The sequence below is a fragment of the Rhinoderma darwinii genome, chromosome 3, assembly GCF_050947455.1.
Source record: "Rhinoderma darwinii isolate aRhiDar2 chromosome 3, aRhiDar2.hap1, whole genome shotgun sequence".
Taxonomy (NCBI): Eukaryota; Metazoa; Chordata; class Amphibia; order Anura; family Rhinodermatidae; genus Rhinoderma; species Rhinoderma darwinii.
The window spans coordinates 290,057,399-290,069,566 of record NC_134689.1 but is presented as its reverse complement, the minus strand read 5'-3'; the positions used below and the strand labels follow the sequence as shown (position 1 = coordinate 290,069,566).

At 42.4% G+C, this 12,168-nt stretch overlaps 1 protein-coding gene across 3 annotated transcripts in view; it reads left to right on the top strand.

Moving 5' to 3' along the window:
* ATP8B4 (ATPase phospholipid transporting 8B4 (putative)) overlaps positions 1 to 12,168 on the top strand; it is a 257,001-nt gene that overhangs the window by 91,393 nt on the left and 153,440 nt on the right. For all 3 annotated transcript variants that reach the window (XM_075858039.1, XM_075858037.1, XM_075858038.1), the window contains exon 7: positions 1,357 to 1,418. In XM_075858039.1, coding sequence (XP_075714154.1) covers positions 1,357 to 1,418 — 62 coding nt within the window. The remainder of the gene's footprint in view (positions 1 to 1,356; positions 1,419 to 12,168) is intronic.

Genomic DNA, 12,168 nt, shown 5'->3' with positions numbered 1-12,168 from the left:
AAGTCAACTGACAACTGTGGGGAAGATTTACTAAGCAAAATGCGCCAGATTTATAGTGTGTTAGACTAGTGAATAGTGTCTAGAAAAGTGGTGTGGCGTAAAATTTCCAAAATTGCACTAAAATTTTAGTTATTTGTTTGAGTGAAGTCTGGTTAACACGGGCAGAAATGTGCCCATAACAAGTGCTGTGCACCAATAATTACACTTCGATAGGGCTTGTTTAAGGGCCCTTAACACAGGCAAGTGTAAACTGTATGGGGATAAACAATCGTTTAGTCCTCATACAGTTTACATGACGTCGGCAGCACATCCCCTGTTTACACAGGGAGATTTACTGCAGACAATTATGATTTTCAGGGCAGCATAAAAAATTAAGGCTGTCAGCTGATCGCTGCCTTGTCTATACAGGGCGATGATCGGGAAATTGGTCTGTGGAAATGGGCCTTAAAGTGTAGCTAAATGTTTGACAAACTTCTGACATGTCATAGTGACATGTCAGAAGTTTGGATTGGTGGGGTCCAAGCACTAAGACCCCCACCAATCACTAGAACGAAGCGCTCGTGTGAGCGCTCAGCCGCTTTGCGTCTGTTCAGCTTTTTCCGGAAGCCGATGTATCGGAGTACGGGCTCATAGACTTTCTATTGAGTCCGTACACTGGTACATTTATTTCCGGAAAAAGCCGAACAGACACAAAGCGGCTGAGCGCTCACACGAGCGCTTCAGCTGCTTCGTTCTTGCGATTAGTGAGGGTCTTAGTGCTTTGACCCCCACCAATCTAAATTTCTGACATGTCACTATGACATGTCAGAAGTTTGTCAAACGTTTAGCTACACTTTAAGGAAATGTTCACACGGCTTATTTTTGGCCGTTTTTCGATCCGTAAGCGGCCGAAAAATCAGTAGCAGAACGCCTCCAAACATCTGCCCATTGATTTCAATGGGAAAAACGGCGTTCTGTTCCGACGGGTCACTTCTTGAGACATTTTTGGAGCCGTTTTTCATAGACTATTGAAAACAGCTAAAAAAACGGCCGTAAAAAACGCTCAAAAAACGTCTGAAAATCAGGAACTGTGTTCCCTTGAAAACAGCTCCGTATTTTCAGACGTTTTTGGTTAAGCGTGTGAACATACCCTAACTTTGAGTAAAAATGCTCTACAGATTGCTTGCAGTTTATTTCTTGAACAGAATAGGAGTTTCAATGACAATTTAAGGCGTTATCTAGAATGCTATCATTTCTAAATATAAGCCTAACCCGCAAAAAGCTAAGGGTTCTGGTACATTTACTTCTAGCATCTTGAAATGAAATTTAAACTATTTATAGTCTTACATTCAATTATTTTCTATTATAAATTGACAGTTTCGGCATAAGACTGATAATCAAGTGAACAATCGTCAGTCGCAAGTTCTTCTCAGTGGCAGGTAAGTAAGCCCTTATTTTTCTCAAGGTACACTGATGTGTAGGCATAAAAATATTTGATAATATTGGGATTTGCACTAGAAAATAATCCGTAATATATATTAATACTAACAGAATCCAGATGTCCACAGATTACTATAAATTTTAGGAGCCAGTTTGATTTATTTAATAGCTAGACACCCATAGACATCAATAGAATAATAAAAGTTATGCACCATAAATATTTCAAGACACATTGGCTATGTGTTTTTTACCCTGCCATTTATTAAATGTAATTTCATAAGTGAATTTATCCTTTTAATTTGTTTATACAGTTCCTTGGTGTTTTTACTGTTTTGTAGCATTACATTCTTGAATTAAAGTGGATTTTTTTGGGTTTGTACTATTTGATTTAAACAACATGCACATTACTTTGAAGGTTCAAAATATGTCTTACTGTGAAAAACAACGATAATTAAGACCAAAAACAGAGAACTTTAATCTGCATAAGTGTTCACCCCCTGAAAGTCAATACTTTGTGGAGCCACCTTCACTGAGTCTCTTGGGGTATGTCTCTATTAGTTTGGCACATCTAGACACCAGGATTTTTGCCCATTTTTCCAGGCAAAACTGCTCCAACTTTCAAGTTAGATGGGTTGTATTGGTGTACAGCGGTCTTCAAGTCATGTCACAGAATAACAATTGGATTGAGGTCTGGGCTGTGACTAGCCCATTCCAAGACATTTAAATGTTTCCCCTTAAACCGGTCCAGTCAGTGGCGTAACTACCGCTATAGCAGCCGCAGCGGCTGCTATGGGGCCCGCAGCATGAGGGGGCCCGTGCCACCCGCCGGCACGGCCCCCCTATAGCCGGAGGTTCCGCTACAGCGTGACACCACCGAAGGGTTTATTCCTACAAAAGACATGCATCCCCTATCCACAGGATAAGGGATACATGTGAGATCGCTGGGACGCCCAGCGATAAGGAGAACGGGGGACCGAAAGTCCCCCGAAGTTCTCAATGACAAACCTCGGACTTCTGGGGTCTGTCTGCAGCTCCATAGAAATGACTTGCGCACCGATCGCGCTTGTGCGCATGCGTGACCAGTGCTCCTTTCATTTTTATTGAACTGTGCAGATGCCGGAAGTCCGAGGTTTGTCATGGAGAACTTCGGGGTACTTTCAGTCCCAGGTTCTCCTTATCGCTGCCAGCGATCACACATGTATCCCCTATCCTGTGGATAGGGGATGCATGTCTTTTGTAGGACAAACTATAGGCCGTTTTTTTTTTTTGGGGGGTCTATATGGTGTTATCTACAGGGGAGGTGTCTGTATGGCGTTATCTATAGAGGGGACTCTGTAAGGCATTATCTACAGGGGGGTCTGTATGGCGTTATCTACAGGGGGGTCTGTATGGCGTTATCTACAGGGGGGTCTGTATGACGTTATCTACAGGGGGGCTGTATGGCATTATCTACAGGGGGCTGTATGGCGTTATCTACAGGGGGATTTGGGGCTGTAAGACGTTATCTACAGGGGGGCTGTAAGGCATTATCTACAGGGGCTGTGTATGGCGCTATCTACAGGGGGCTGTGTATGGCGCTATCTATAGGGGGCGCTGTGTGGTGGAATCTATAGGGAGGCACTATCTACAAGGGGGGTTGTATGATACCCAGCGGAGGGGGAGCCCCAGTCAAAAGTTTCCTAGTTACGCCCCTGGGTCCAGTGTAGCTTTAGCAGTATGTTTAGAGTCATTTGCGTCAAACATTTGCTGTTTGACGAACTCAGAACACAATTACTTTGTTTCTCGTTACTCTTCGATAAAGATCCCCCACTCTGTGGAGTGTACGGCTTATAGTGGTCCTATGGACAGATATTTCCATCTCCACTTCGGAGTTTGTGCCTTTCTTGAATCTCTGATTAATGCGCCCCTCATCTGGTCTATGAGTTTCGGTCGGCGGCCATCTCTTGTCAGGTTTGTAGTTGTGCCATTTTTTCCATTTTAATATAATGAATTTCATGGTGCTCCGCGGGACGTTCAAAGTTTGAGGTTTTTTTTATTTTTTGGAACCCCACGCTAAACTATACTTCTCCACAACTTTGTCTCTGACCTGTTTGGAGAGCTCCTTCGTCTTCATGTTATTTGTTTAGTTGTGTTGTAGACTCAGGGGCCTTTCAGAACAGGTATATTTATACTGACATCATGTGACAGGTCATGTGACACTTTGATTACACACAGGGGGACCTTATTCAACTAATGATGTAACTTCTGAAGCTAATTAGTTTGACCCAGACCTTTTAGAGCAAAGGGGATGAATACATATGCACTGACAACTTACATTTTTCATTATTATTATTTTTCTTAAACTAGGTATTTTTCATTCTACTGTAACAATTTGAACTGTTTTGTCAGGTCCATTACATAAAATCAAAAATAAAATAAATTTTATTCCAGGTTGAAATGCAACCAAACAGGAAATACACCATGGAGGGGAATACTTTTGCAAGGCACTGTGCATATCAGTCTGTGTGGTCTGTTAATCAAACCAATACATTGTCAAGTGTTATTAGAGGGACAGATAATGCAGATTTCTTCCAATTCCTTTAATAACTCTTAGGTCTTGCTAATAGCAAAGAGTAGACTATTATATTTCTGTTAATTATATGGCGCCAACATATTGTGCAGTGCCATATAATGTGCTGCAGATATTTATCATAATATATTGTGTGATATTCATCATAATATATTGTCCTAAGAGTCAATTACTCACAACAGTTTAAAATCTGCAATCCAAACACTTCTAGGAATAATGGCTCACACACACGGGCAAGGAGCCTGTACTGCAGTGCACGGAAGCCGTACGGCTCTTTGGTACAGAGTTGCAAGGTCTCTGTGCTACCTTCTGGGAGAGAACACCTCTATTCATACAGCATCTGATGGAAAATGCCTCAAATAATTATTTTTTCATTTCAGTTTTGTACGGAAGCTTATGGAGGCCCCCGTCACCTCTATGGGAGGTTCCGTACAAAACGTAGCCGGAATACGTTCATTTGCATTATTATTATAATACAAGGATTGACTCAAATGTGTTATCCGGATCCTGAACATTTTTGGGTAATAACTAAAAATGGGATAAATTAAGAAAAGAAGCAGTACTTATGTACTCTTTCTCCCGGCGATCCAGCGCTGCCCTCTGATTGGCTGCAGCGGTTACATGCAACAAGCATGTGAACAATTACTGGGCGTGCCGCTGGAGCGTCAGCGCTGGATCGCCAGTAGAAAGGATGAATAAGTACTGCTTCTTTTGCTAATTTATCTTTATTTGTAGCCATTAGCAAAAAAAATTCAAAACCCCAATAACCCCCTTAATTAAATTTGTATTTATTTTGCTCAGTTGGAAATGGCATTTTTTTTTAAATATTATTATTATTATTATAAATTATGCAGTTATCAGATTTAGCAAGTTATTTTGCTGTATTATCATTCAACTCCAAAGAAAATGTTTCCAATAAATCATAATCACTTGTTATGCCTTAAAGAGACTCTGTCACCAGATTATAAGTGTCCTGTCTCCTACATAATCTGATCAGCGCTGTAATGTAGGTAACAACAGTGGTTTTTTATTTTGAAAAACTATAATTTTTGAGCAAGTTATGAACAATTTTAGATTTATGCTAATTCGTTTATAGACAACTGGGCGTTTTTTTACTTTTTACCAGCTGGGTGTTGTACAGAGGAGTGTATGACGCTGACCAATCAGTGACTAATCAGCGTCATACACTTGTCGTTGTTCCAGCCAATTGTTACAGTGTGATTGTGCAGTGATAGAAGCTGGGCTGGAACAATGAGAAACTAATTAGCATAATTCTAAAACTATTCATAACTTTGTCAAAAATGATTGTTTTTCAAAATAATATCTTATAATATCGTGACAGAGCCTCTTTAAGGGCAGCATAGTATGTGGACAAGTCTGCTGCACTATTAAAGAGGCTCTGTCACCAGATTTTGCAACCCCTATCTGCTATTGCAACAGATAGGCGCTGCAATGTAGATTACAGTAACGTTTTTATTTTTAAATAACGAGCATTTTTGGCCAAGTTATGACCATTTTTGTAGTTATGCAAATGAGGCTTGCAAAAGTCCAAGTGGGTGTGTTTAAAAGTAAAAGTCCAAGTGGGCGTGTATTATGTGCGTACATCGGGGCGTTTTTACTACTTTTACTAGCTGGGCGTTCTGACGAGAAGTATCATCCACTTCTCTTCAGAACGCCCAGCTTCTGCCAGATCACGCTGGGACGTCACTCACAGGTCCTACATCGTGTCAGACGAGCGAGGACACATCGGCACCAGAGGCTACAGTTGATTCTGCAGCAGCATCAGCGTTTGCAGGTAAGTAGCTACATCGACTTACCTGCTAACGCCGATGCTGCTGCAGAATCAACTGAAGCCTCTGGTGCCGATGTGTCCTCGCTCGTCTGACACGATGCAGGACCTGTGAGTGACGTCACAGCGTGATCTGGCAGAAGCTGGGCGTTCTGAAGAGAAGTGGATGATACTTCTCGTCAGAACGCCCAGCTAGTAAAAGTAGTAAAAACGCCCCGATGTACGCACATAATACACGCCCACTTGGACTTTTACTGTTAAACACACCCACTTGGACTTTTGCAAGCCTCATTTGCATAACTACAAAAATGGTCATAACTTGGCCAAAAATGCTCGTTTTTAAAAAATAAAAACGTTACTGTAATCTCCATTGCAGCGCCTATCTGCTGCAATAGCAGATAGGGGTTGCAAAATCTGGTGACAGAGCCTCTTTAACCCATATGGCACAAAAAAAATATTGTGCCATTGGCTAAACAAGACTCCCAAACAATACAGAGGACTCAGAGTTATGGGTCCACTGTATTCATGAGTGAAGTGATCCCCCTGCCTCCTCCCGTCCCTCTCAGCAGTGACTAACAGGCCGCCATGTATGCATGCTGATACAATGCATCCGTCTGTCACTGGTGGGAGCGGCGGGTGGAGCGCTACCCAATGAGTCCGCTGTATTCTTTGTTAATCTCTATTTGCCAAAAGGCACAATTATTTTTTTTTGCACCGTTTAGAATTTTAGTGCAGTGGGTCTGTCCCAATACTATTTTGCCATTAAGCAAGACAACATAGTATGAAGACAGATTTAAAAAAAAACACACAAATAGGAAATTTGTTTATGAGCCCACTGGATACAGCAACCAATCTGCATATATTTGCACTTGGCTGCGGAATAACTTGGTGCTATATAAAAACTAGTAGCAAAGAAATGATAGTCAGTGCAGATAGATGTCATGTACGTTTCATTTTATTTGATAAAATTTACTCATATTAAAGAGGTATGCTGGAATTTGGATTTGGGCCCATGGATACAGGGCAAAGAAATAGAGGCAGCACTCCAGTTGGAAAGTGAAAAAAGTGGTGTGTTTATTCACCCCAGCGACGTTTCGATCCTACTCAATGTGATCTTTTTCAAGCCATATAAATATATTTATTTTTCTCTCTTATTCTTTAAAAAGAAGGCTTTGAAAATTAATGTATTTTAAATAAGCTTCCCTCCCTCCTGCATCCACAATGCTGAATACTGCTGCATGTAAATAATGCAACGCTGCTCCGTTCATACATCAACCTCTCCCTCCGAACCTGTGCAATAGATGTGATACTAGTGCAAAAAAAACCTTTATACTATCACAGAGTATACATTTAGACTTTTTAAGAAAAAAAAAAATATATTATTAGATGTCTTTATCTGGGAATCACATTAGCAGTATAATAAATCATTCTGTCTGCTGTTTCCAAATTGCGCTTACACTTAGGCCTCATTTACACGAACGTATTATACGCGCGTGCGACGCGCGTGCTTTGCACGCATGTCGTACGCACCTATATTAGTCAATGGGGCAGTTTAGACGATGCGTGAATTGCGCTCAGCGCGTGTGCGCAGAAAAAAACTCACGACATGTTCTATAATCGTGCGTTTTTCGCGCACTCACGCACCCATTGAAGTCAATGGGTGCGTGAAAACCACGCATGCCGCACGGAAGCACTTCCGTGCGAACTGCGTGATTCGCGCAAGAGCTGTCAAACTCCTGAATGTAAACAGAAAAGCACCACGTGCTTTTCTGTTTACAAACATCCAAACGGAGTGTCAAATTCGAGATGAGCGCACCGAACTTCACCGGGTTCGGCCAAACTCGTTTTGACCGAAACCGGTAAAAAATGTTCGGGTACGCGACGTCAGGAGACAGTCACTGTCCACGGTGCTGAAAGCGTTAAACTGGTTCAGCACCATGGACAGTGACTTCCGCTCCGAAAATCCATGAACCTGTAAAAAAAAAAAGACGTTCTGACTTACCGATAACTCCGGTCCGACCTCCCGGGATGACAGTTCAGTCAAAGTGACAGCTGCAGCCAATCACAGGCCAAGCACAGGCTGCAGCCAATCACAGGCCAAGCACAGGCTGCAGCCAATCACAGGCCAAGCACAGGCTGCAGCCAATCACAGGCTGCAGCGGTCTCATGGACTGCGGCGTCATCCTGGGAGGTGGGGCCGGATGACAAGAGAGGGACGCGTCACCAAGGCAACGGCCGGGAGCCCGGACTGGGGGAAGCAGGAAGTTCTTGGTAAGTATGAAAGTCTTTTTTTATTCACAGGTTGGTGTATATTGTGTTCGGCATTCACTGTCGAGGGTGCTGAAAGAGTTACTGCCGATCAGTTAGCTCTTTCAGCACCTTGGACAGTGACGGGCGTCGACTAGCCTCATCTCTATGATGGCGGCTGCGCGAAAATCACGCAGCCGCGCATCATACACGGATGACACACGGAGCTGCCAAGTGCCTTTTGCGCGTGCAAAACGCAGCGTTTTTTGCGCGCGCAAAACGCACACGCTCGTGTAAATGAGGCCTTACTCTGTTCTTCTTCATCAGGGTGTACTTGAACGTGAAGTTCAGGGTGTACTCTCAAAATGATATATAACAGAAGCATTTGCTCTCCAATAGCTTTTATTTGAGATTGATTTACAAGTACAACATAATGATCTTCCTCTAGCTGTTAGCAGGTTCTGCACTAGGCACTGTGTGTTCTAAAGTAACTATTCACTAACTATTATGGTAGGATATAATTATATCAATCAGCTTTGTGAAACACATTTGATAGTATCAATAAGCTGTTCCCACTTCCAGGCTAACAGAATGTGGTTCCAGTTTGGAAGCATTTCCAAATCCCATTCCTAATTTTCCTGTGGAGGTTATCTAAGGGCCACTGAGGTGTTTATGAATTGTATCCACAAAGCACCTTTTTCTTTTAAGGGAAATCCAATCAAAATGATCTTATATGTTATAGATACACGTGAGTGCACATCAATGAAGTCTATGATCTCAGACTACCACAGATTTCCAGAGCGGAAGAGCTCTATAGAGCGTGATCTAACTCTTAGACACTGCAGTTTTTGGTGTTTGAGCTACAGTTTTTTGAGCCAAAGCCAAGTATGGATTCAAAGGAATGGGAAGAATAAAAGAAAGACTTGTACTCAATCCTTTTTGCTGGATCCACTCCTGTCTTTGCCTCAGAAACTGTATCAAATAGAGCACCTCAAACTGCACCAAAAACTGAATGTGTGATTCCAGCTTAAACCATATATTAATGGGAGTTTTCCTACATATATTTGTATCAAACTTTTGTTTCTCTATTGCCCCCCCCCTTTATAATCAGTTAATATACCTACATTTGGAATTTTGCGGCTGTTTTCCGCACTGCCTGTTCATGTCCGAAGTCACGAATTTCAGCCTCCTCCACTGTCGTGTTGTATACCAATTACATGGTCTAGGAGCAGACAGACCTTGGAGGGTATACATCACGTCACTTGTGACTTATCAGTTCTGGAGTGGCGTCTTCATCTGCCTTGCCCTCGCATCTCCGTCTTCATTCTTCCTTCCTCACTAATAGCCCAACTATGCGTGTCCCCGCTAATTCCTGAGCGGGGACCGCGCATTCACGTGTAACGTGTTCAATATGGCTCCTGGAATTGTCCTGCACTTTCCTTGGTAACATAGGGTTGGGGAGTGGTGTGCACTTTATTAGAGCATGGATGGTGGGAGGCTAATTGAATTGGATATGGCAGTAATTTGGCGAGCATTCTGATAGACCGGAACTAGGGACAGGATTCAAACTTGAAAGGGATCGCTCGTCCCCATACATTTCTATCATGTTTACACATGGAGATGTGCTGCCGACAACGATAATATTTTCTGCTGTAGATACGAACAGCCGATGAACGGGAACGAGCGTACTGTGAACGCTCGTTTGCTCGATAATTGGCCTATGTAAAAGGGCCCTAATTTGTGGTGCAGCTCCTTCATTCTGAGGATCTGTAGGGATCCTGGAAATCGAACCTGGTAGTCACCGATCAAGAAGTGATAGCATTTCTTAGCAATATGCAATCACTTTCTATGGTGGAAAATCCCTTTAAAACTAAGTAAAAGGCTTTTGAACACAAAGCTGCACTGATGAGGATTACTTTAAGGCTATGTTCACACGGAGTATTTTGACGCGGAAACCACGTCTCAAAACTCTGCAAAAACGGCCCGAAAATGCCTCCCATTGATTTCAATGGGAGGCGTCGGCGTCTTTTTTCCGCGAGCAGTACAACTGCCTCGCGGGAAAAAGAAGCGACATGCCCTATCTTCGGGCGTTTCCGCCTCTGACCTCCCATTGCCTTCAATGGGAGACAGAGAAAGCGTATTTCGCTGTGTTTTGTGCCTGTGGCGCTCAATGGCCGCGGGCGAAAAACGCCGTGAAAAACGGCACAAAAGTCGCCGCGAAAATCGGCGTGCAGGGAGAGGAATATCTGCCTCAAACTTCCAAACGGAATTTTGAGGCAGATATTCCTCCTGCAAAATACTCCGTGTGAACATAGCCTTAGTGGTCAGTACTGTGTTTTGTAAAGTTCTAATGTTTTGTGTATACTTCAGGCCAGACGTCGCGCTACATTTTTTTCAGCAGAGTAAAATACTCCTCTTAGGCTATGTTCACACGGAGTATTTTGCAGGAGGAATATCTGCCTCAAAATTCAGTTTGGAAGTTTGAGGCAGATATTCCTCTCCCTGCACGCCGATTTTCGCGGCGACTTTTGTGCCGTTTTTCGCCCGCGGCCATTGAGCGCCGCGGGCATAATACACCGCGAAATACGCTTTCTCTGCCTCCCATTGAAGTCAATGGGAGGTCAGAGGCGTAAACGCCTGAAGATAGGGCATGACGCCGACGCCTCCCATTGAAATCAATGGGAGGCATTATAGGGCAGTTTTTGCCGAGTTTTGCGACGCGGTTTCCGCGTCAAAAAACTCGGCAAAATACTCCGTGTGAACATAGCCTAAGCATTTTTGAAGAGTATTTTTAGCCAAGGAGGAATTGCAGTAATTTGTCTTAATTATATGAAGACATGCATGGTGTTATAAAACTCACTATATATGTATACAGGGCAGTAGACCATGCAAATGGATGAAGTAAAAAACACTGACACTCTACAATACTCATGTTCTGCAGAGCAGGAGCTTACAATCTAATTCTACATCTAGCTAGCAGAATGTATTTAGTAATACACACTGTATTGAATTTAAACAATCCCAATCCCTATCTCACTGGGAATGTCAATGTTCGTGAAAACCTCGGTAACAGTGATCATAATATAGTTACATTTTACCTATACTGTAAAAAACAAACGCAGGCTGGGAGGGCAAAAACATTTAATTTTAAGAAAGCCAATTTCCCCAGGATGAGGGCTGCAATTCAGGATATAGACTGGGAAGAACTAATGTCAAATAATGGAACAAATGATAAATGGGAGATTTTCAAATCTACTTTGAGTTATTATAGTGCAAAATTTATTCCTACAGGTAATAAGTATAAACGACTCAAATTAAACCCCACATGGCTTACACCTTCTGTGAAAGGGGCAATACATGACAAAAAAAGGGCATTTAAAAAATACAAATCTGAGGGTACAGCTGTAGCCTTTGTAAAATATAAAGAGCTTAATAAAATCTGTAAAAATGTAATAAAATTAGCAAAAATACAAAATGAAAGGCAGGTGGCCAAGGATAGTAAAACAAATCCTAAAAAATTCTTCAAGCATATAAATGCAAAAAAGCCAAGGTCTGAACATGTAGGACCCCTAGATAATGGTAATGGGGAGTTGATCACAGGGGATCAAGAGAAGGCAGAGTTACTAAATGGGTTCTTTAGCTCTGTATATACAACAGAAGAAAGAGCAGCTGATGTAGCCGGTGCCAGTGCTGTTAATATATCAGTTGATATACTGAATTGGATGAATGTAGAGATGGTCCAAACTAAATTAAATAAAATAAATGTGCACAAGGCTCCGGGACCAGATGGGTTACACCCTAGAATTCTTAAAGAGCTTAGTTCAGTTATTTCTGTCCCCCTTTTCATAATATTCAGAGAATCTCTAGTGACTGGTATAGTGCCAAGGGACTGGCGCAGGGCAAATGTGGTGCCTATTTTCAAAAAGGGCTCTAGGTCTTCCCCGGGTAATTATAGACCAGTAAGCTTAACATCCATCGTGGGGAAAATGTTTGAGGGGCTATTGAGGGACTATATACAGGATTATGTGACAAATAGCATTATAAGTGACAGCCAGCACGGTTTTACTAAGGACAGAAGTTGTCAAACTAACCTAATCTGTTTTTATGAAGAGGTGAGCAGAAGTCTAGACAGAGGGGCCGCTGT